Source organism: Mesoplodon mirus (genome assembly GCF_964341445.2).
Source record: "Mesoplodon mirus genome assembly, chromosome: 5".
Taxonomy (NCBI): domain Eukaryota; kingdom Metazoa; phylum Chordata; class Mammalia; order Artiodactyla; family Ziphiidae; genus Mesoplodon; species Mesoplodon mirus.
Window position 1 is genome coordinate 12,001,169 of NC_138980.1, and position 21,096 is coordinate 12,022,264.

The 21,096-nt window shown below is 48.0% G+C and overlaps 1 protein-coding gene across 11 annotated transcripts in view; it reads left to right on the plus strand.

Moving 5' to 3' along the window:
- TENM2 (teneurin transmembrane protein 2) overlaps positions 1-21,096 on the plus strand; it is a 530,300-nt gene that overhangs the window by 400,072 nt on the left and 109,132 nt on the right. For all 11 annotated transcript variants that reach the window (XM_082622423.1, XM_082622416.1, XM_082622422.1 and 8 more), the window contains one exon: positions 3,932-4,078. In XM_082622423.1, coding sequence (XP_082478549.1) covers positions 3,932-4,078 — 147 coding nt within the window. The remainder of the gene's footprint in view (positions 1-3,931; positions 4,079-21,096) is intronic.

Genomic DNA, 21,096 nt, shown 5'->3' on the forward strand with positions numbered 1-21,096 from the left:
GCTTGGCTTTTGTTTTGTTTTTAATCCCAAATTTCTGCATCAGCTCTAATTTTTGTTAAGACAAAAAGCCTGCCTACCTGGTAACTATGCCAACAGATATTTTTCTCCTGGTGGTTGGAATTCTATATGTAGAAAAGTCTTGGAAACTATTCCATTTCCACTCTGCCAAAAGTATTGGAAGTGTGAGAGAACCATCCCAAGATATCACTGTTGCCCTTGAAAGTTCTCCCTGGGAAGAAGACTTAGATCTTTGAGAAAGAGGTCCCACTAGCTTCTCATAACTCTCAGAAGAGTCTATAGATGAGGGCCAGGCTGAAATGATACTGGCACCACCTGATTGTTTTCCATTCATTTAAGCACCTACTATGTGCCTGACACTAGGGCAGGTGCTGGGATGCAACAGCAAACAGGGAAATCTCAACTCTCACGCAGCTTTAGATCAAGGGCAGGGTTTCTCAACCTCAGCACTACTGACATTCGGGGCTGTATCATTCTCTGTTGTGGGGATGTCCTAGGCATTTTTGTTGTTGTTGTTGTTTTGTGGTACGCGGGCCCCTCACTACTGTGGCCTCTCCCGTTGCGGAGCACAGGCTCCGGACGCACAGGCTCAGTGGCCATGGCTCACGGGCCTAGCCGCTGTGCGGCATGTGGGATCTTCCCGGACTGGGGCATGAACCCGCGTCCCCCGCATCGGCAGGCAGACTCCCAACCACTGCGCCACCAGGGAAGCCCCTGTCCTAGGCATTTTAAGATGCTGAACATCCATCCTCTACCCACCAGGTGTCAGTAGCATCCTCCCCTAGATGTGATCATCAAAAGTGTCTCCAGACATTGTCACATGTCCCCTGGAGGGAGGGATGGGGGCACAGAATTGCCTCAGTTGAGAATCTCTAGTCTAGGGTCACGATAGAACCTGAAGTCTCCAACAGCCAGCCCGACACCTGCACAAAGAATCAGACAGCTGTGCCGAAGGCCTCCTGTATCGGTGGTCTCAGAGATAGGCACTCAAGGAAGAAGCAGTGCTAGCTAGCCTGAAATCCAGAAGACTCCATGCAGGAGACCTCATGGATCCCAAAGTATGAGCCCATAAGCCCAATTCAACTCCAGTTACAGATTCCTCTCCAGAGAATAGCCACCACCTGATACCCATTTGCCCTCCAGACTAATTACTTCCTACCGTTTTGTTTTCCCTGAAGTGGAGGCTGGCTTTGCACTTTACAAACACAACGAATCACCTCCTCAGAAGGCCACCAGCGGAAGGAACTTGTGCTGGGGGTAGCTTGGGGTTGCCTAGCAACGCCACGCATTCACCAAGGCTGCTTTCTTCCTCTTCGAGCTAAAAAACAAAGTCCTGTCCATTAATTCCCAGCCGCCCCAGAACTTCTCAGAAATTTGCGAGCTTCCCACTGTTCGTGTTTTCATCTTCCTCACACGATGTGGAGAAAACCCACTACTGTGGTCTGTTTATCTCGTTTCAGTGGGTCAGGGGAGAAGGGGAGGGAATCGAGAGAGAAGGAGAAGGGGAAAAAAGCCTCGTTCCATCTAGGATCATGCATAGTTTGAGTGCATATCTCTGACGGGCATGCTAGAATTGTTCTTTGCAAATTTGACTTTTATGTAGTGGACGTGGGTTTCCTACACAGTGAGGCTTCTGTTGAGACTTTGTGCATGATATGATTCAAACATGAGACCTCAAAGTAGCTAAAAAACAAAGCACATATAATAGATACCATGCCAGGTGAATGCTGGTAAGTCTGTCATGTAGTGTATTCTCTGTGATCCATTCCCTAAAACTTACTGGTAGAAACTGTAAAGCCTGGGGGTGGCTGGAGGTTGAAGATACTCTCTTTTCCTTGAGAATTTGTGAAATGTCCCTTGGGCTTTTCCTACTGAGTTGCATTTTGCTCCTGCAGAAATATTTGTGGCATTTCTCTGACACCCACTGGGGCTGGCTTCCCTTCCCAGCGCTCTCTCTCAGAGTATAAAGGGGGAGAGTCACAGGTATTCCAGGTAGGGCTGTGGTCACCTCCTTGGTAAGGAAGGAATGGAAATGTGACTCTGCTTTGTGAGGATAGGTATGGGGACAAGTAAGTCTTTTTTCAGATATGCAAACACTGATGATTTGCTCACATCCTGGATTTAGTGCCAGGTTCTTCAACAAAAGAAAAGATTCGCTGGTAATCATCTCCTCATTCCTCCTCTCAACAGCTCGTCTTCCTTACAGACTTCTGCATGTAGAACATCTCCTCTGTTGCTTACCTTGTTCTCCCAGGTCCTAACCCATGCATACCACATTCTGGAAAGGATGGGAGGGAATAAGCACTGAGGAGTGAAACTCCTTAAAGAAGTACATTTCAACTCAATTTCAAACCCTCCAGCCCTTTCTTCTTAGGGGGAGTCCTTTAAATTCCCACCGCTGCCACATGCACAAATTAGGTTTATTGGCATTCTTGGAAGGGGTACTCGAGGGAAGAGAGGAAGGCTGCCAGGTGACGGCCTCTGGAACGCTGGAGAGAGAAGTAAGGGGAGATGCACACTTTCGATTCAGAAGATGTGGGCCACAAAGGTTTCAAATCAATTACCTCCATCATTACAAAGTTCTCCACCCCTCCGCCACGGCCCAAGTTACCCTGCTCTTTGTGTGGTTTAAAAATAGATATAGAAAGAGATGGAGATAGAGATGGTAGCAGATGTCAAGATAGAATGAGAGAGAGAGAGAGAGATTCAGGAGAGTTATTTTTTGAGGACAATTAAATTAATGGTCTTCCGGAATGTATTTAAACGTAGTAGGGAAACATACCTAGGTTGCACAATGCCGTAAATTTCCTCGAAGTCATTGCCTTGTACCCTACACTTAAAACAGGTGAATTTTATGGTATGTAGATTACACCTCAGTAAAGCCCTTAAAGGAAAGAAAAATAAAAACGTATCTAGGAATTCTTGCCAGCAAGTAGGTTTTGTGAGTGTGGCCACATCCTACCAATCCTGTGCTTCTCTCTACATCTTATAAATGGCGACAGAGGCTCTGCCACAGAGACTCCCCATCTCACTATAGTGCCCCCCGCTCTTTCTCTTCTTTCGTCATCCAGGCTCTCTTTGCCCACGCTCAGGTCAGGAGAGTAATAGCTGCAACTGTTTTGGGTGCTGGAGCAATTAGGGAATGAGGTAGGCTGCTGATTTCACACACACACACACCCCCCATAGGAATCACTCGAACCCCACTGCCTTCCCCACGGGCATAAGCATTCCTCTATCTTTTCCCGATTCATGGCACTCAGCACCTACTCTCTCCCCAGCCTTCCGATCCTGCAGTATTTTAAAATCATGCCATAAATAGGTTGAATGATTGGCAGCCAACATTTTTAAGTGCCCCTTAAAGCGAAATACTACAAAAATATGAAAATAGCCCAGCAGAACCATCCAGTTTGTGGTCATAAGAAGCTCGTGCTAATCGCATGTAAATTTAGCTTTAAAATTCTGAAAGACGGAGGGCACTCTGCCTCCATTCTGGGTTGATAGGGAATTTTCTCTCTGCTGCAGAAGGCTCTTCTGAAAACAGAAAGAAAGAAAAGATTTTTCTTGAGGTAGCATCCATCCTGAGCCAACGGGCTGGAAATAACGGCCTAGCTAGGTGTGTTGTAAGCTCAGGGCTAGTTTAGCTTTCCGGAATGTTCCCCACTTTGGGAAGGTTGCCTCAGACCCCTACGCACAGGTCAGTGTCATTGGGGATCCTCTGCATCTGGGCCCCTGCTAACGTCTTGCAACCGCATGAGTCGCCTGCTTCCCCGCTCTTCCCGAGGCAGGTCCGGGCCCCACTCTGCGGCTGGCCCAGCGGCTGCCCTGTGGCCTTGTTCCCCCTTTGCATGGCTCCCCCGCTGCCCCAGCGCGGCCTCACGTTCCTCCGTCTCATCCTCTCCATTTCTCCAACCAGATGGCTGCCCCGATTTGTGCAACGGCAACGGGAGATGCACACTGGGTCAGAACAGCTGGCAGTGTGTCTGCCAGACCGGCTGGAGAGGGCCCGGATGCAACGTTGCCATGGAAACCTCCTGTGCGGATAACAAGGATAATGAGGGAGGTGAGCAAGCGTCTTCTAACTCCCAGCCCCTCAAGAGCAGAGCATTGTTTATAGATGGTCATCATGAGTCCTTTATCCTGAAAGACCTCCCCTCAGCTATTGTCAAATGTTGTAACATTTCCTTTGAAGCAAGCGCAGCAGAGAACGGGCATCCTTGGGCCAGCGGGGGCTCCTGGAGACATGGGCTGGAGGCACTGGGATTGGATGCTGGCTTTGGTTTCTCAAGTACACATTGCCACAGAAAGGTGGCCGGGCCCTGGCTTTGCCTTTGGGTGACCGTCCCTGCCAGGCCTTCCAGGGCAGGGAGTTACAAACAAATCTGTGCTGGTGATGACAGTATGTGCTCACCCTGAGCTAAGAGGTGGTAAGAATGCATCCCTTCATCCTTTCAGCCCTTTGAGATGTTACTTTTACAAATGAGGAAACCAAGGCCTAGAGAGCAATTAAGTAACTTCTTAAAAACAACTTAGTCACCAATAGTAAAATCATGACCCAAACCCAGCTCTGACTCCAAAGTCCATGTTCTACCCAGTGGTTGGCAAACCACAGCCCTTGGGCCAAATCCGACCCACTGCCTGGTTTTGTACCGGCCTGCAAGCAAAAGATGGTTTTTACATTTTTAACGGTTGGGGGGAATAAAACCTAAAGAAGGAGAATATCTTACAACACATGAAAACTATGTAGAATTCAAATTTCAGTGTCCATAAGTAGAGTTTTGTGGGAGCACAGACACGACTATTCATTTATGTTTTGTCCTGCTTTCACCCTCAAAGGCAATGTTGGTTAGTTGGCCGAGACAAAGCCTAAAATTTTTACTCTCTGACCCCTTACAGGAAGTTTGCTAACCTCTGTTCTGTACCCCTAGCTGAATTTTCCTGTGTTGTTTCCTGATGGAGTGCTAAGATTCTGGGGCTAAATGGGGGTGCAGTAGCATGTGGACCACCTGATTTCCTGAGAACACAGAGTCATGCTCCTGTAACATTAGTACAAGCTTGTCATCCACCCCTACCAAAATGACTAACTGGGCAGAATTCCCTCAGGGCAGAAGCTATTTCAGGGTATAAGAGGGTATGAGTCTGATTATTTAACAAAAATATGTATTGTCTTGTATGTGCCAGTCCCTGGGCTCTGGGACTGTCAGCCCCTGCCCTCATGGCCCCAAGGGGTCCGTAAGCTTCACTGATGTCCAGAGTGAGGTGCAATCCATTGGGTTAAGGCTGAAAGTATCAGACACACTATTTTTATTTTTCTTCATCCTCCTGATAGACATTTTACAATTTCCATAACCTATGTTTGCAGTTGTAACATGCCTACAATTTGTAAGTAAACAAATGTGCATACGCTGATAGGAGTACACCAATCAAAAAAAGTTTATAGACTTGATGCAATTTACAGAGCTCCCATTCATTCATTTACCTCCCTGAAACAGAGCCAAAATAGAAGCCACTTTAATTCATTTTTGAATAAAGTGAGCCATAACTCCATATACATTTTTTTCCCCAAGAGAGTCGGTCAAAATTACACTAGTTTTCCTGGTAATGTTCACTGTTTTTGCTTCTGGTCCCTGGTGGTTTCACCAAGCAAAGCAGTTGTTTACAGATCCACTCCTTCCTCTTCCAGAAAGGAGCTGCTATCCTAGCTTTCTTCCCTGTCGCTGGTGTCAGCAGCTGAAAGCTTAGCAAACAGGCTGGAATGGTGCACCCAGGGGAGGGGGACTCAGTCTCCTGCAATGTGCCCTACACCGCCCACTTCCCTCTCCACCAGCCCCACCCTGATCCCAGCTCCCACCAGGAGAAAACCAAATTCCTGAAGTGGTGGGGCTGGAGGAGGAACCCTGCAAGTCCCCAGCCTGAGGACGGCCCAAGGAGCACAGTTCAGGGTCCCTCCCGGCAGGCAGAGGCAAGAGGCACCCAGAAAGGCAGGGCACAAAAGCAAATGAGGCAGTGATTATGCTAAAGACAATAATGGCCTTGTTATGGGAACTATTAAAGCAACCTCCCAAGGAAGTAATTAACCACCAAGAAAAAAAGGCTCTGCGCAGTATTTATAAAAACAAACTCCCAGTTAATTCAGAGTTGCTTGTGTCAGGTGAGAGGGGTAGTCATGGATTCTGTCTCACCTGGTGTAAGCAATTCACAATTAACTGAGGTCTTTTTTTGGAGGAGATTCCTCCGCGCAGAGTATCCTTTTTTATGGTTAATTACTCCCCTAGGAGGTGTGCTCAGCACTTTGCTGTTTATTGATAAATATTAAAGTTGTTCCTCATCAACTGCAGATCCAATCCTGTAGCACACTAATTACATCACTGTTTTGTTTGTTTGGGGGGGGATGGGGGGGTGGAAGTTCTGCCCCAGGCTCTGTCCTGCTTTGCCCGTTCTCAGGAAGAGCTGTGTGGGTCTCTAAACGTAGCAGTGGGTGGGTAAGAGCAGACGCCCAGGCCTGGGGAGCAGCTGCAGTGAACACATTTGTTATAAACCTCATGAATGGGAAAAATAATAGAGCGCCCTTCCAAAGTGAGCTGAAAGAGGCAAATCATTTTTCCATCTAGGAATGCTCTCCATTTTTAAAAAATCTCAAGTTTAAAGTGATAGTATTTTTTTATACTTTAAACTGATATAAATATAGATATAAATATGGATATAGATATTCGAAGCCCATAACAGCCTTTTTCAACCTGAGTTCCTCCATGAGAGAAAGAAGCTCTAATGCCTACAGACGCTAGTAGTTCCAAAATGTTAGCTTACAGCAAAACCACCTGGAGGGCTTGATTACACACAGATTGCTAAACCCTACCCGGGTTTCTGATTCCGTAGGTCTGGGGTAGGATGCAAGAATTTGTACCTCTTGTAAATTTCCAGAGAATGCTGATGCAGATTCTAGGAAATTTCCAGAGGATGCTGATGCAGGTTCTCTTTGAGAGCCACTGACCTAAGCCAGCCATTATGTGGAATGAATGAACTTCTCTCCGATGCATCTAGAATGGTACTAAGTACCTTCCTTGGAAAACTTGGGAAATTTTTCACTCAACTACTTTCTGGATTCCCTGGTACTCAGACGAGAAACCCTGTTGAAAAAAAGCTGCCTTCAAATATCCCCCCGAAACAATTTATGGATTCCTACCTGCTGACTCCCATTGCTTTCAAATTCTCCCAACATCCCCAGCCATATGACCACCAACTGAAACTCAGGAAGCATTGGCTGCTTCCGAAGGGACAAAGTTCACCTGCCATGGCCCCTGAGAAGTAGTAGAAACGGTTCAGACAGACGTGCCGGGGAGCAGACTGTCTTTTTAATAGTGAGAGATCTTTACCTGAACTGCTCACCCCAATTTGAAAAAGGAGAGACTCAAAGAAATATTTTTGCTACAGAGGACAAATACGAGCTCATTAAAGTCTGAGAACACACACAACATGTATATCAAGTGACAGGCGGATAATATTTAATTATCACCACCAAGACAGAAGTGTGAGATTTAGTTCATCACAGCCAGGGGTAGGAGAAAGGGTGTAGATTTTCTCTCAAAGTGGAAACCTCGAGGTGGGGAGGCGTTGGTAGGCTCTCTGGCCTGGAAAGACAGTCCTTATTCCTTCCCTCCACCTCTTTATCGCCCAGAACTTGGAGTCAGGAGCCCCGGCCCTCTGTCTATAGAAGTCCAAGGCTCCCATCATTGTAAGCCAGCCTGGGAGCCCGTCGGAAGCTCCCATGGAATCCTTTCAGATGCTGTCTCCAGTCTGTGGGCAGAGGCCCAGAGGTAGAGGGGTGGGAGATGGCCCTTCCGAAGCTGAGCTTACCCACGAGTTGCCATGCCCCATGTCCTTCCTGGCCACGCTAGGGAGTTGTCTTTGTTTCCCTCTGTTCTGCTTCAACACAGCTCTGAAAGTTAGATGCTTTGCTCCTGCTCAGTCACTTCCCTGATTGCTGAACAGGTGGCACTGTAGCATCATATAGTTAAGAGCCTGGGCTCGGGGCTCAGTCTCTGTATCCCACTTCTGCACGTCAGTTTACCCCTCAAGGTCTCAGTTTTGTCATCTGTAAAACTGGCGTGGCAATGCCACCTCCGTGAACAGGGGTGAAGTTTCACTGAGAAAATGTGTGTGATATGTGTTACAAGGTGCCTGACTCATAGGTTACCCTCCTGTGTGGGCCGTTGCTAGCTTTAATGTTATTAGTTTTAAAATATTGTTGTTATTGTCTAGAATGGATGCTGAATCCACAGAGATGGCGCCTAACCCATAATTTTCCCACAGGACAGAACCACTGAGATTGTAACCAGTGCTCAGCAGACTTCAGTGTTGTGTGACCACGCTGGAGAGCTTGTTTAAAATTTAGATTTGTAGGCCTTTGAGATTCTGATTCATTAAGTCCGATATGGAATCTAGGAATCTGCATTTTTATCAAGCACTCCAGAGGATTCTGACGCAAGTGGTCTGCTGACCGCATTTGGAGAAAAACTTGTTCAAATGATGGTTTCCCCTGGGTGGGCTGACCCAGCCCAATGTCATGGTGCCTATTCCCAGAACTCTACCCCTAGAATTTCCAGAACACAAGAGGAGTGAAGTGAAGAAAGGGGAATTTTACTTCAAGTAGAAAGAAGTAATTGGAAAAATATAAACACATTTTCCTGTTTAGTTGCTGAGTCAATAACTTTAGTATGTTTTAGAAGTGTTCTCCATTCCTGGCTGGAGAGGTGGCCAATGTTTGTCTCAAAATTTAAAAATCCTTTAACTCTCTGTCATTAGGGTGTGAATCCATCCATCCATCCATCAGCCATTCATTCATGGGTTCTTTTTGTTTGTTTTTTGGGTTGTTTTTTTTTTGCGGTACGTGGGCCTCTCACTGTTGTGGCCTCTCTGGTTGCGGAGCACGGGCTCCAGACGCACAGGCTCAGCGGCCATGGCTCATGGGCCCAGCCGCTCCGCGGCATGTGGGATCTTCCCAGACCGGGGCACGAACCCGTGTCCCCTGCATCGGCAGGCAGACTCTCAACCACTGCACCACCAGGGAAGCCCAGCCATTCATTCATGTTTTAACAGACATTCGTTGAGGGTTTACTAAATGTTAGACATCAGTAACATTAGGCCTTTGGAAATACGAAGACAGACATGACACAGAGTGTCCGCAAAGAGCTCACTGAATCCATCTGAAGCTCAGAATCCATCTGAAAGGACAAGATGTGTAAACATGGTGGTATTATTATTACAGTGCAGTGTGTGAGGACAGACGGGGTAGGAAGGGACTGTCCCGGAGCATGGGTGTTGGCTGCAGGACAGGAGAGAAAGCCCGTCGCAATACTAAAGCCCAGGGTCTTCACCCTTCTCCTTGTTTCCCTCGATTCCACGGATCTGTGTGATCAGGAGCCCCTGGTAGGGACTGTTCCATCCACCAGCAGCATCGGCATTTCTCTCTCTAAATTAAGGACTTCAGTCAGGCTGCTCTTCAGAATGGAATTTCCCAACCCACCTTCATCTGTGAAGCTTGGTTCCTTGTTTTGCTCCAAAGGAGGCTGCCTTGGGTTAAGAGATGTGGATGCTGGCCTGAGCTCAGGGCACTCCGGCCAGGTCTAAATGAGGAGAAATAACACTGGAGTCTGTCCAAAAGCACTTGGAACAGACGAAACCCACTCCTCACCGACCGTCGCCTCCCCCTCTCTCCCCATCCCATAACCATCCAAATTGGCTTGATATGATTCAGGGATGCTATCCCAGCATTTATCTCAATTGGTAATTAATAACTCACCTTGTCTGTGAGTTTAGCAGAGCCAAGCTCGGGACTTCAGGGACTCTGGAAGAGTTATGGTTCACAAGTCCAAACAGTCTCATTTCTTCATCCAGCGAGAGGGAAAGCTTGGTGAACCCATTGTAAATGCCTTGATTCATGTGTGCAAATCATGTTGATGGGTGGGTTGGGTGGGGGACAGCTTAAAATTGCAACATTGCTCTATTAATTGGGTTGGATAAGGATTCCCTTTGCAGTCCAAAGACCTTGTGGGAAATGTAACTGGAGCCATAAACGATTAGCTCCCAGAGAGGAAAGCAATATATCTAATGCTTAGAAGGAAAACTTGACCTAGAGGCCACTGCCACCTGGCCAGGCACTGGGGCTCTCTTCTTTGGGAGGGAAGCAGAACTAGCTGCAGCTGAACTCCTAGAGGATCACATGGCGACAGCGGGCTGTTATTATTATTCAGAATCTTCCAGTTGAAATAAGATCTTTGATTTCCTAGGCACATTGGACTAGAGAATCTTCTGTTTAGGAGACTGAGAATTGGGGGTTCAGTTTTCTTTATTCTATTGAGGTTAAAAAAAAAAAGATAGAATCCATTCTCCATTGCATATAAAAGCTATACTCAGGGCTTCCCTGGTGGCGCAGTGGTTGAGAGTCCACCTGCCGATGCAGGGGGACACGGGTTCGTGCCCCGGTCCGGGAAGATCCCATGTGCTGCGGAGCGGCTGGGCCTGTGAGCCATGGCGGCTGAGCCTGCGCGTCTGGAGCCTGTGCTCCGCAACGGGAGAGGCCACAACAGTGAGAGGCCCGCATACCGCAAAAAAAAAAAAGGGGGGGGGTGCCTCTCCTGTAGCTAGAATCAAAATCAAATGTTTCACCTTGGCCTAGAGGGCCTGCTATGATGGGTCCCTGCCTTCTCTCTCACTGTGTCCCCAACAGCCTCTGTAGCAACCCTGCTTCATCCGCTCTGGCCAGCCTTCCCATCCTTGCACAAGCTAAGCTTCAACCCCCCTAAGAGCCTTTGCTGGTCCAGGGCCAGCAATACTCTGACCTGGGCATTTTGCATGACTGGCTTCTTCTACTCATTCTTAGGTCTCAGCTCAAAGGCCCCAAAGAGGCCTATCTTGACCTGGAAGTTTCACCTCTCTGTTGTTTCCTTCGTAACAAATGTCACACCCCTAAATTACCCCTTCTTTCTTCTATGTTATCTGTTTCTTCACACCAGAAATGCAAGGTCTATGAGTCTATCTCTTCATAGTTTTTCCATTTCCCAGATAAGGTACCTCAAGAAGGTCATATTCAAAACAGGCCTTTCAGCTAACCACGCCAGCATACTGCTTTTCTACCTTAAAGCCAGCATCACATTTCTCCTACAACACTACTGAAATTTGAAAGTTGTTTCTGAAAAAGGTTCAAATAAGTACAGAATGTGTGCTGTCGCCGAAAGGTCTTCGGAAAAATCACCTCCAAGGTAAAACTTTCCCATAGTAAGAAACTTTCCCCTTTCACAGTAAATTTATTTGACCGCGGAATTTGTTGTTCATGAGTTTACCTAACATAGCACCTTCAGTCTTTTCTAATCAAATCTTAAATAGTTTAAATGGTTATTAAGTGTCTCTTAAGGGATTATATATTTTTCCCTGATTAGATAACAAATCAAATATTCATCATAAAATTGTAATTAAAATGCATAATCTGCAAAAAAGAGTTAATAATTTAAATCACTGAGGACTTATTTTAGGGAATTAAAGGATCAAAACACAGGTTTAACTGGTGGCAGAGAAGTAACATTTGTATCATTCTGTTGGCTTCCTCTATCTTTGCCTTGGCCAGAGAAACCGCCTAGATGGCAGAGATTACCCTCTTGGCTTCTGTGACCAGCATCTGAATGAAGGTTCAAGGGCCCCGGTGCCATGATTAGCTCTGTCGCTGCCACAATCCTCCCCTCAGTCCAGACCAGTTGCTTCCTACAAAGGGTGACTTTGCTGTCCAGGGAACATTGTCAGTGTCTGACATTTTATGAGTCACAACAAGGAGAAAGAGAGGAGGTGCTGCCAGCATCTAGTGGGTGGAGGCCAGGGATGCTGCTAAACGTCCTGCATGCACAGGACAGCCTCACCACAAAGAATGGTCCAGCCCAAAATGTCAGTAATGCCAGGGCTGACAAATCTGATGTAGACGCTAGCATCTCCCAGGAACGTACCTGAGGAGCTGCAAAGTACCAACACAGGGAGTGTCCTTTGGTTCAATGTCAAAGGCCCGATGCATGGAGCACTTATTAGAGGCCAGGCCGGTGCTCAGACGTTACCAAACTGCCCAAATAAATCATGGCAATCGCCCATGAGAGCCCTGAGAGCCTCTTATTATCCTTTACATAGAAGCAGAAACTAAGGGCCGGAGAAGTGAAGTGGCTTACCCAGGTCCCCCAGCTAGAATGTAGCCAACTCAGGGTTCAGAAAGCAGGTCAAGAGCCCTCCTTGTAGGCCCCTCGCAGCACCTGAGTTTCGTGTCCGGGATCAGAGCAGGGCAGATCTCCTTAACACCCTCAGCCCCTCAGCAGCACGAATTCTGCAGCATTCTGAAAAATAGCCTTGGTGTTAGCTTCCCCCCCCACCGCCCGCCCCATTTTGGATCTGGAGTGCATTTTTGCCACAAAGTACTTCTGCAATGGAATGCCGGGGGCCAGCGGGGGAAAGTGGAGCAGTTGGACTTTAAATAGCTAGGCGTTCTCCACACTGCAGCGAGAACAGCTGCCCCAAAGCCTGTGCTCTTTTCTTTGACTTTCCATCGTCTCAGCCGCGAGCTCTGGGGGATTGGAGAGGGGCCAGAATTATGCGGCCAAATGTGAATCCAAAGAAAACTGCAAGGTGTCCCCCAAAGCTCTGTGCCCAGTGCTTCCGTATCTCTCCACACACAGCAAGATCCAAGCCTCTTCCAGGGAATTCCCTCCCTTTTCAATCCTCAAGGTATTTCATCCTTGATCTGCTCAGCCAGTACTGCCAGCCCTGCCCACGGCAGGGCCACGCACTGAGGGACACTGTGTCTTCATGAGACGGGGAGATCATTTCGCCATGAGATCATGGAGCCCAGGAATGTCAGATACAGAAAGGCTGAAATATACAGTCTTCAGCAGCTGCAAAACCCAGAGAGGGAAAGTAACTTCTTCAAGGCCACGTAGCACGGTGGGGCAGGTAGGAGCCAGAGGCTGAGTTTCCTGGCTTTAAAGCCAGTACATGCTTCCCCCAAAGGGACCCAGTCACCATTCAGAGAACAGGTGCCTGGCGTTGCTGGTTTAAGCCGAGATCTATCTGAGACCCAGGACCTAGACTAGGATGAACGGAGGAACCTCACACCTGAGAGTGAGCGCCTTCTTTAATTTTGCACCCCACGTGGGCCTCCCTCACCGCCTCCCATCCCTGCCCTGCACAGACCTCTTCTCACTGATGGTGATGATGGCAAACACCTCCCCCACAAACAAGCCACACTCTTGGACAGAACCCCCCAAATCATTTAGTCATTCAACAAATATACACCGAGCCTCTCCTCTGCAGGAATGAACGAGACACAGAGACCCGCAAAGAATCCACAGTCTCGTGGGGGGTGAGGCCTATGTGAAACCAGTCACTGCAAAGCTGTACCTAAGTGTCCATAAGGCCAAGGGCCGATGGCAGACCAGCAGAGGGACACTGGAGGCTTCCAGAGCCGGTAAAGCTTGAATTTTGAAAGCTACAGAGGAATTAGATAAGGCAAGAGAGAAGGGCATTGTGGGCAAAGAAAATGGCAAAGGCACAGAGGCCAGAGGCAGCAGAGCACATGTGGGGACATCTGAGAAGACTCAGGTGTGGAGAGTGGAGGAGGGGGACGTTGGGGAAGCAGGTCTGGACAGACAGAGACAGGTCGCGTGTGCCAGGCTGGGCAGAGTGCACTTTACCCCAAGTATTGGCTTTACCTTCCTCCAACTTAGCATCTTGGTCCCCAAAATCGCAACGACCCCTCTTCCTTCAAACTGATGTGTCTGCTTGGATTATTCCTGAACACACATGCTCAGAGCAGGGAAGAAAGAAGGGCCTTTCCTTATGTTTCCTCATTGCCCGTGGCAGGAGGAAGCAGCCTGGCAGGGTGGTAACGAGGCTTTGGGGTCAGGAAACTTTGGTTCACGTCCTGGCTCCTCCACTGCTCCACAGTGTGAGCAAAAGCAAGTCATTCTCTCTCCCTCTCTCTGAGCCTCAGTTTTATCCTCCGTAAAGTGGGGCTAATGACCGTTCCTACCTTATAGGACACTGTGAGGCTTAGATGGGTTTATACGTGCAAAACACTTAGCACAGTGCTTCTGGTAGGTCAGTGGGCATCAGAGTCCCCGGAAGGCATGAGCCACAGGTCAGGCTGGGCCTCTCCCCCAGTTTCTCGTCCGATAGGTCTGGTATGGGGCCCGCTGACGTGCATTTCTAGCGAATACCCAGATGATGCTGACACTTTGAGAACCACTGACTTGGCACAATACGTCCCCTTTAGAGGGGAGCTCAAGAGCCTGCAGTGAGTGATGTCTCCAGGCGTGGTGGCCCTGGGCTGCCTGATGGGGAGACAAGCCGAGACGCTCTGCTTCTCAAGGCAGTGGCCACTTGATTGGTGTATGGACACTGCAGACGTCCCTGGGCTCACATCTGTGACAGGTTCCCAGGCTCTCTCTCCTGCCACGTTTGTCCCTGCATGTGGCTGCACAGATCTGTGGACGCACCCCTGTCTGGCCCCTCCAATCTCTATTCTTAATTATGAAGGCCCTGGTTTCTTTTTTTTCTTTTTTCTTTTTTTTTTTTTTTTTTACCAGTTAAGTTTAATTTTTTTTCTGCTTTATAACAAATTTAATCAGTTATACATATACATATGTTCGCATATCCCCTCCCTTTTGCGTCTCCCTCCCACCCTCTCTATCCCACCCCTCCAGGCGGTCACAAAGCACCGAGCTGATCTCCCTGTGCTATGCAGCTGCTTCCCACTAGCTATCTACCTTACGTTTGGTAGTGTATATATGTCCATGCCTCTCTTTCGCTTTGTCACAGCTTACCCTTCCCCCTCCCCATATCCTCAAGTCCATTCTCTAGTAGGTCTGTGTCTTTATTCCTGTCTTACCCCTATGTTCGTCATGACATTTTTTTTTCTTAAATTCCATATATATGTGTCAGCATACAGTATTTGTCTTTCTCTTTCTGACTTACTTCACTCTGTATGACAGACTCTAGGTCCATCCACCTCATTACAAATAGCTCAATTTCGTTTCTTTTTATGGCTGAGTAATATTCCATGGTATATATGTGCCACATCTTCTTTATCCATTCATCCGATGATGGACACTTAGGTTGTTTCCATCTCCGAAGGCCCTGGTTTCTTAATGTCTTCCCACCTCCACCCAGATCATGCCACCAGCTTTGCTAGGCTGGGATCCTGTTCCTGCAGCTGCCAGTCTATCCCACACAGAGCCCTCAGAAGAATTCTTTTCAAAGTCAGGTCATATCACGCCTCTTCTGGTATCTCCCAGGGCGTCTCATCTCCCATAGAATGGCGTCCAGGTGCAACGTTGGCCATTGCTTTGCATCAGCAGGTCCCTGCTTCCATCTGATCTCATTTTGTCCTTCTGTTCCTCTCCCTCCACTGGGCCAACATCCACCATCTTGTTCTTCCCATAGCTCACAAAATACAGCCCAACCCTGGCCGTTTGCACCTGCTGTTCCCTCTGCCCAGAATGCTTTTCCCCCAGATGTTTCCGTGACTTGTTTCCTCATTTCATTTAGGTTTCTACCCAAACATGACTGCTTCAGAGATGCCATCCCTGGCTCCCCTCCAACCCTCTCCAACCCTTTGCCCTGCTTTACTTTTCTTCAAAACACTATCACCCTTGCAAAGTCTATTATACATTTATTTGTTCATTGTTTCCCCTCTCGAATCTAGGCCCACAACCTCAGGGTCCCTGTCTGTCTTGGTCAATTCCTTATTAAATGAATCGAAGAATGAAAGCTTCAGTGCGAAGTATCTAGGATAAAAAGCAGTTGTCATTTATTCAGTAGATTATTTTAGGATGAATAAGTTTCATTTGGGGATTAAAGAAACATGCATACAGACAGTGACACCCAAGTCACTGTATATCACTGACACCATTTTATCAATGCCAAGAAAATCCAAAAGTAAGATACACTGTTTCTTTCACCAAGACGTGAACACGTGATTCTGCTGCTTTTCACCTCTATAGCCGGCTTTGCTCACCCAGTGTATCGGCTTCCTGCGGGCTGATGGCAGTAGGTAGGCAAGCACCGTAATCCTCCTCCAAGACAGGAGGAAAGGCAGGGGTGGCTAGGGATGACTGTTGAGTGAGCCCAGACCTCCCACACAATGGCTTGCTTGGCCAGATGTGGAATAGTGAGGAAGCCAGAGTAAACAGATGGTTACTATCCGCTGAGAGCTTTTGCATAAAGCTTATTTAGTCTTTCACAACAGCTCTATTATGCTGGTAGGATTATTATTTCCATTTTACTGATGAGGAAGCAGAGGCTCAGAGAGGTAAAGTAACTAGCCCAAAGCCACACAGACAATGTGTTGCAGACCTCCAGATGCTGTGTTCATAACTGGCAGTTCAATACCAGCTCCTAGTACCGACGCAGTAGAGTGGATGTGAAGGTTAAATGATAAAATCTCTAGGGAGTGTTCAGCACAGTGCCTGGAGTGTAGTAATGGCCGTGTTTAGGAATTCATACTTCTGATTTCCCTAGTCTAGCAGGAAGTTTGTAGATAGCGGAGTCTGGTCCTTCTCGCAGTTGCAGGGCTGTGGGTATTTCTCTATTCTTTACACGGTCATCAAAGCTGCTAATTCTCTCAGCTTTGGGGCCGGTCCTCCCACCTCCCCACCAAGAGACGGGATCTCTCCTCAGGCGGAAAGTAACTGTTCCGGCTTGTTGCTCAGAGGTGTCCGTGGTGACAGCCCCTTTCCTTTCTGAGGGGCCCAGCAGGTCACTGCCTGGCACCCCACCAGGCTGCCACCCCCGGCCGGGCCTGGACTCCCCGGCCATTGGCTCGCTTCTGTCTGACCTGTCAGTGGGCTCTTGGAAATAGTGGTTGATGAGGTCAGCAGGCGTGTGGGGTGGAGCAGCCTGGGCTGGGAGAGGCCAGAAACAGCAGGGCAAGGGCGAGCATGTGGGGAAATCAGTGGCTGAGATCAGAGGCCCCTGCTCTCTGTTGCCACTGGTTTTTTGTAACAGGAAAGGGGGGAAGACAGCTGCAGGCAGGGTAGAAAGCCCCTGGGGATAAAAACATGGCCCTGGGCTAACAAGGGTGAGACTGTGCCAGAGAGGCCTGTCAGGTATGTCCGAGGTGAAAACTTTCTGATCAAGTGAGATCATTATTCCTTGAGCCTCTGTCTGGGTTGTGGAGAAGCAGCAGTGGGAGGGGGCGGGGAAGAACAGGGGGAGAGAGAGAGAGAGAAAGAGAGTGAAAGAGAAAGACCGAAAGGAACGGCAACTAGAAAAAAAAATGTTTTCTGAAGGCTTGGCCTTTCCTTCCCCACATTCTACAACATTCACAGGGAACCTTGATATGGCTGTGATCACTCACAGCCTCCTATGAAGAATGGAGGGTAGAAACCAAGAGTGTAAGCTTCGGAGGTGGACAGCCTAGGGGTGAATCACTCCTCCATCATTTACTTGCTGTGTGATTGTGGGCAAGGCCCTTAACCTCTCTGAGCCTCCGTTTCTTTATCTGCGAAGTAGAGATCACAGAAGCCTCCTCAAAGGGTTCTTGTGAGCATTACTAGATGGTGTCTGGATAAGGTTGCATGCTGCAGGCTGAGAAAGCACAGAGGAGCTTAAGCTGCTGGTGAGGGGGACAGCCCTGTGGTGGTCCACCCAAGTCAGAAGTGTAAGCTGGTAAAGTTAGGGGCTGGGGCGGAGGGCAACTAAAACATTCTGTGTCCCAGTTTTCCAAAAAATAAATCGCCCTTCAGTATGTCTTTAAATTGTCCCTCTTCTGTTTGACGTAGTCCTGCCTTAACTAAAAGAGCTTGGTGCAGGCACCAAGCATGTCTTAGTGGCAGGTACGACAGCTCCTGTGTATCGGCCACTTGGAATGTTTAACGGTAACAGACCTTTCTTGGCAGTTGCGTGTAGGATTTAACGTTGGAGTGCAGCAAACTGGGTTCAGAACCCAGCCCCACCATACAAAAGCTGCATCGTCTTAGGCGAGGTATTTAACCTCTCTCTAAATCTGCAATTCTTCATCTGTAAACAGCAGGGCTAATGATGCCTAGACTTCTGGTGGTGATTTAATGAGAGGATGCATGTAAAGCACTTAGCATGGTGCCTGGCACTTAGTAAGCTTTTCCTAAATGCCAACTATCAACTCTCATAAGACATGGTTACCATTAACACTTCATGGTCATGCTGACCCCCCAGGATACTGCCACCTAGCACAGGACCCCTATGCTGAAATGCATCAGTTTGGGGGAGGCTCTGGGAGCCCAAGGACAGAGGCTCTGAGCTGATGTGCTAGTAGTGATGATGTGGTTTGCACTGGGCCTGATCACCCAAAACCCTGCATTTTATGAGACAGTCAATCAAGCCTGGGGCTGCCACTTGTGACTGTTGAATAGATGAAGGTTTGGCTGGTCCTTGCTGGGATAGAACCCCCATACCTAGAGCTCTGTGTTCTCATGAAGTGCTCCCCAACCAGTAAGGCTGATTGCAGGGAGACTGTTGCAGGGAGATGCTCCAAGCCAAACGGGGTCCGTGGTCAGGAAATACTGCACACTCCATTGCAACGCTAAAGAGTCCTAATGCATATTCACTCATCAAGGGCTCTGAGAACTCCTGGTGTGATTAAACCAGCTTAACTTTGTTTAACCAGCATCTCCCAAACTGCATTTGACCACAGACCCTCCTGTCCCACGTCCATTTCTATTTCAGGGAACCCCTATTAACATCCCCAGGAGGCATAATTTGGAAAAGCTGGTGTAGTTCCTGAGGGTCAGTTGTGCTGCTGTGGATATCTGAAAGGTGTTTTCGATAATTCAGAGCAGGGGGTCTCAAGCGTTAGTGAACTAAGGAATCATTGGGGCCTTTTCATTAAAGTGCAGATTCCCAGTTTCCGCTCTCAGGAATTTAGTAGGTGTGGGTGACAACAGGGATCAGTATTTTAACATCACTGAGGTGATTCCAGGACAAGAAATCAGGGAGCACAACTCGACCAGTAGCGGTTTAGTGCCTGACTTATAGAAGTACAGTGCTCAGAACACCAGCGTCAGCATCACCTAGGAGCTTGTAAGAAATGCAGGCTCTCAAGCCCCAGTCTAGGACTACAGAATTAGAATCTACATTTTAACAAGTTCCCCAGGTGATTCTGACGCTGATTAGAATTTGAGAAGCATTGGTTTTAAAGGGTTTGGTTAATAGTGTTTTGTTTTTTGTCCGTTTGTTTCATTTCTGATGAAGAACCATTCAAAAAAAAACAACAACAACAACAACAACTAGACACACACTTCAAGATCATTGTCATAAAATTTCTACCATCCTTCATCCCCACCCCCAGTCATGTGGGGTCGACCAGATGCCCCAGTAGCTTCGCGGTAAAGCCAGAGTCCTATCAAAGAGAGGTCTTACCTGGATTATATCCCTGCCTTCAGTAACAGTGCCTGGGTTGTCCTAGGCAGCCTTTGCTTTCTTTCCCACATCCATCCTGAAGACTAGGAAAGCCAGCAAAACAGCTCTCAGGGAGGCCTCCACTCTGCCAGATCTCTGGTTGGACATGATGGATCTTCCATTGCTAAGTTATAAGAAAAGCTGGAAGGTGCTTTGGGGGCAAGGATCCCAGGCCTTGGAATTCACAGACTGACAAAAAGAGTTGACAAGAAGCAAGAGGAAAACTTCCAACGGGCCTTCCAGAAGGAGTGCAAATACCATTTTACTTCTTGCAATGTTTAAGGATGGCGGTTGCCCTGTGGAGGGAGAGGCAAGATGCCTGCTGAATGTCAGTCCATCAGGCAGCCAGGGTATTAATGGCAGGTCAAACCTTCCAAATGAGCACACTGTCAGCCAATCTATTGCTTTAAAAGGTTGGCAATGCGGTAGACCTAACAGCAGCAATGAAGAACTAATCTCATATTGCCAGGTTAAATCAAGTCAGCCTTGCCCATTCCTTTCACTTCTTAGTTACATCGAGCCAGAATACTTTCAATTATCCCTCACTTCCAACTTGTCAGCAGGCATTGGGTAAAATGCAAATAGAACAGTGCCTTTCCCTGGTGGAGAGCAGGAAGTATCATTAAGAATAGCCTCCATTTATTGAGTTCTTCCTCTGTGTTAAGTGCAGTACCTTCGTCTTCTCATTTCACAGGGACCGTCTTAGTCACAGGGACCGTCACTGTGCTCTCTGGTGATGTGGGTGCTATTAAGTCCATTCTATAGCTGGGAACACTGAGTCACAGGAGGTCAGTCACTTGCCAAATGTACATAGCTAATGAATGATAGAACAGGTTTTAAAACCAGACCATTCTGACTCTAAAGCCTGTATTATTATGTTATTTGTCTAACTAGGATAGGAGCCCAGTGGTTCCCTGAGCTTTGGAGTGCCCACCTTAAAATTTTCTAAGTGCTGTTCCAGTGGCAGGGACTGGCCAGGATCAGCAATGCTGTCTGGGAAGAGCACCCTCACCCAGACTAGGACCCCCATGAGCCCTGGGCCCTGTTTCTCCCTTTCAGGGTGCTCTCTGACCCTCTGCCTCTCCTCACCTCCACCCCCATGCATGTAGGGTTGACCAGATACCCTAAGGTGTTGGAAGATTTGCATCTTTGAGCTATCTCAGGGTCCAATGCCCAGCCTCAATTCTAGAGGGCAGATTGGCAAGGCGATTGCTCCTGCTGGCTGAAGGAGTGTATGTTTTGCAAGCTTATGTAAGACCAGGCTGCCAGAATAATGCTGGTATGCTGATTTGGGAAACTCAAATTGTTTATATAGATAGGGGCCGGGCAGAAAAATATGAGCCAGGAGCCCCCCACACTTTCCTCACAGTCCTGCAGGAGCTCTCCTTAAAACAAAATAACTCCCGAGACAAAACAAATGCTATGGTCGCCATATTTCTTCTTTACTCAAGAACCCCTTTATGCTGCTGGCTAAAATTCAGGAGCCTTTGGCTTTTGCCAGCCCTCAGAGAAGGGTGCTCTCCAGCACCCCCTGCTCCCTAGCACCCCCTGCTCCCTCTTCATTTCCATCACAAAGAGCAGACAGCAGAGGACTCTCCCTTCTTGCCCCGGCTTGTTACC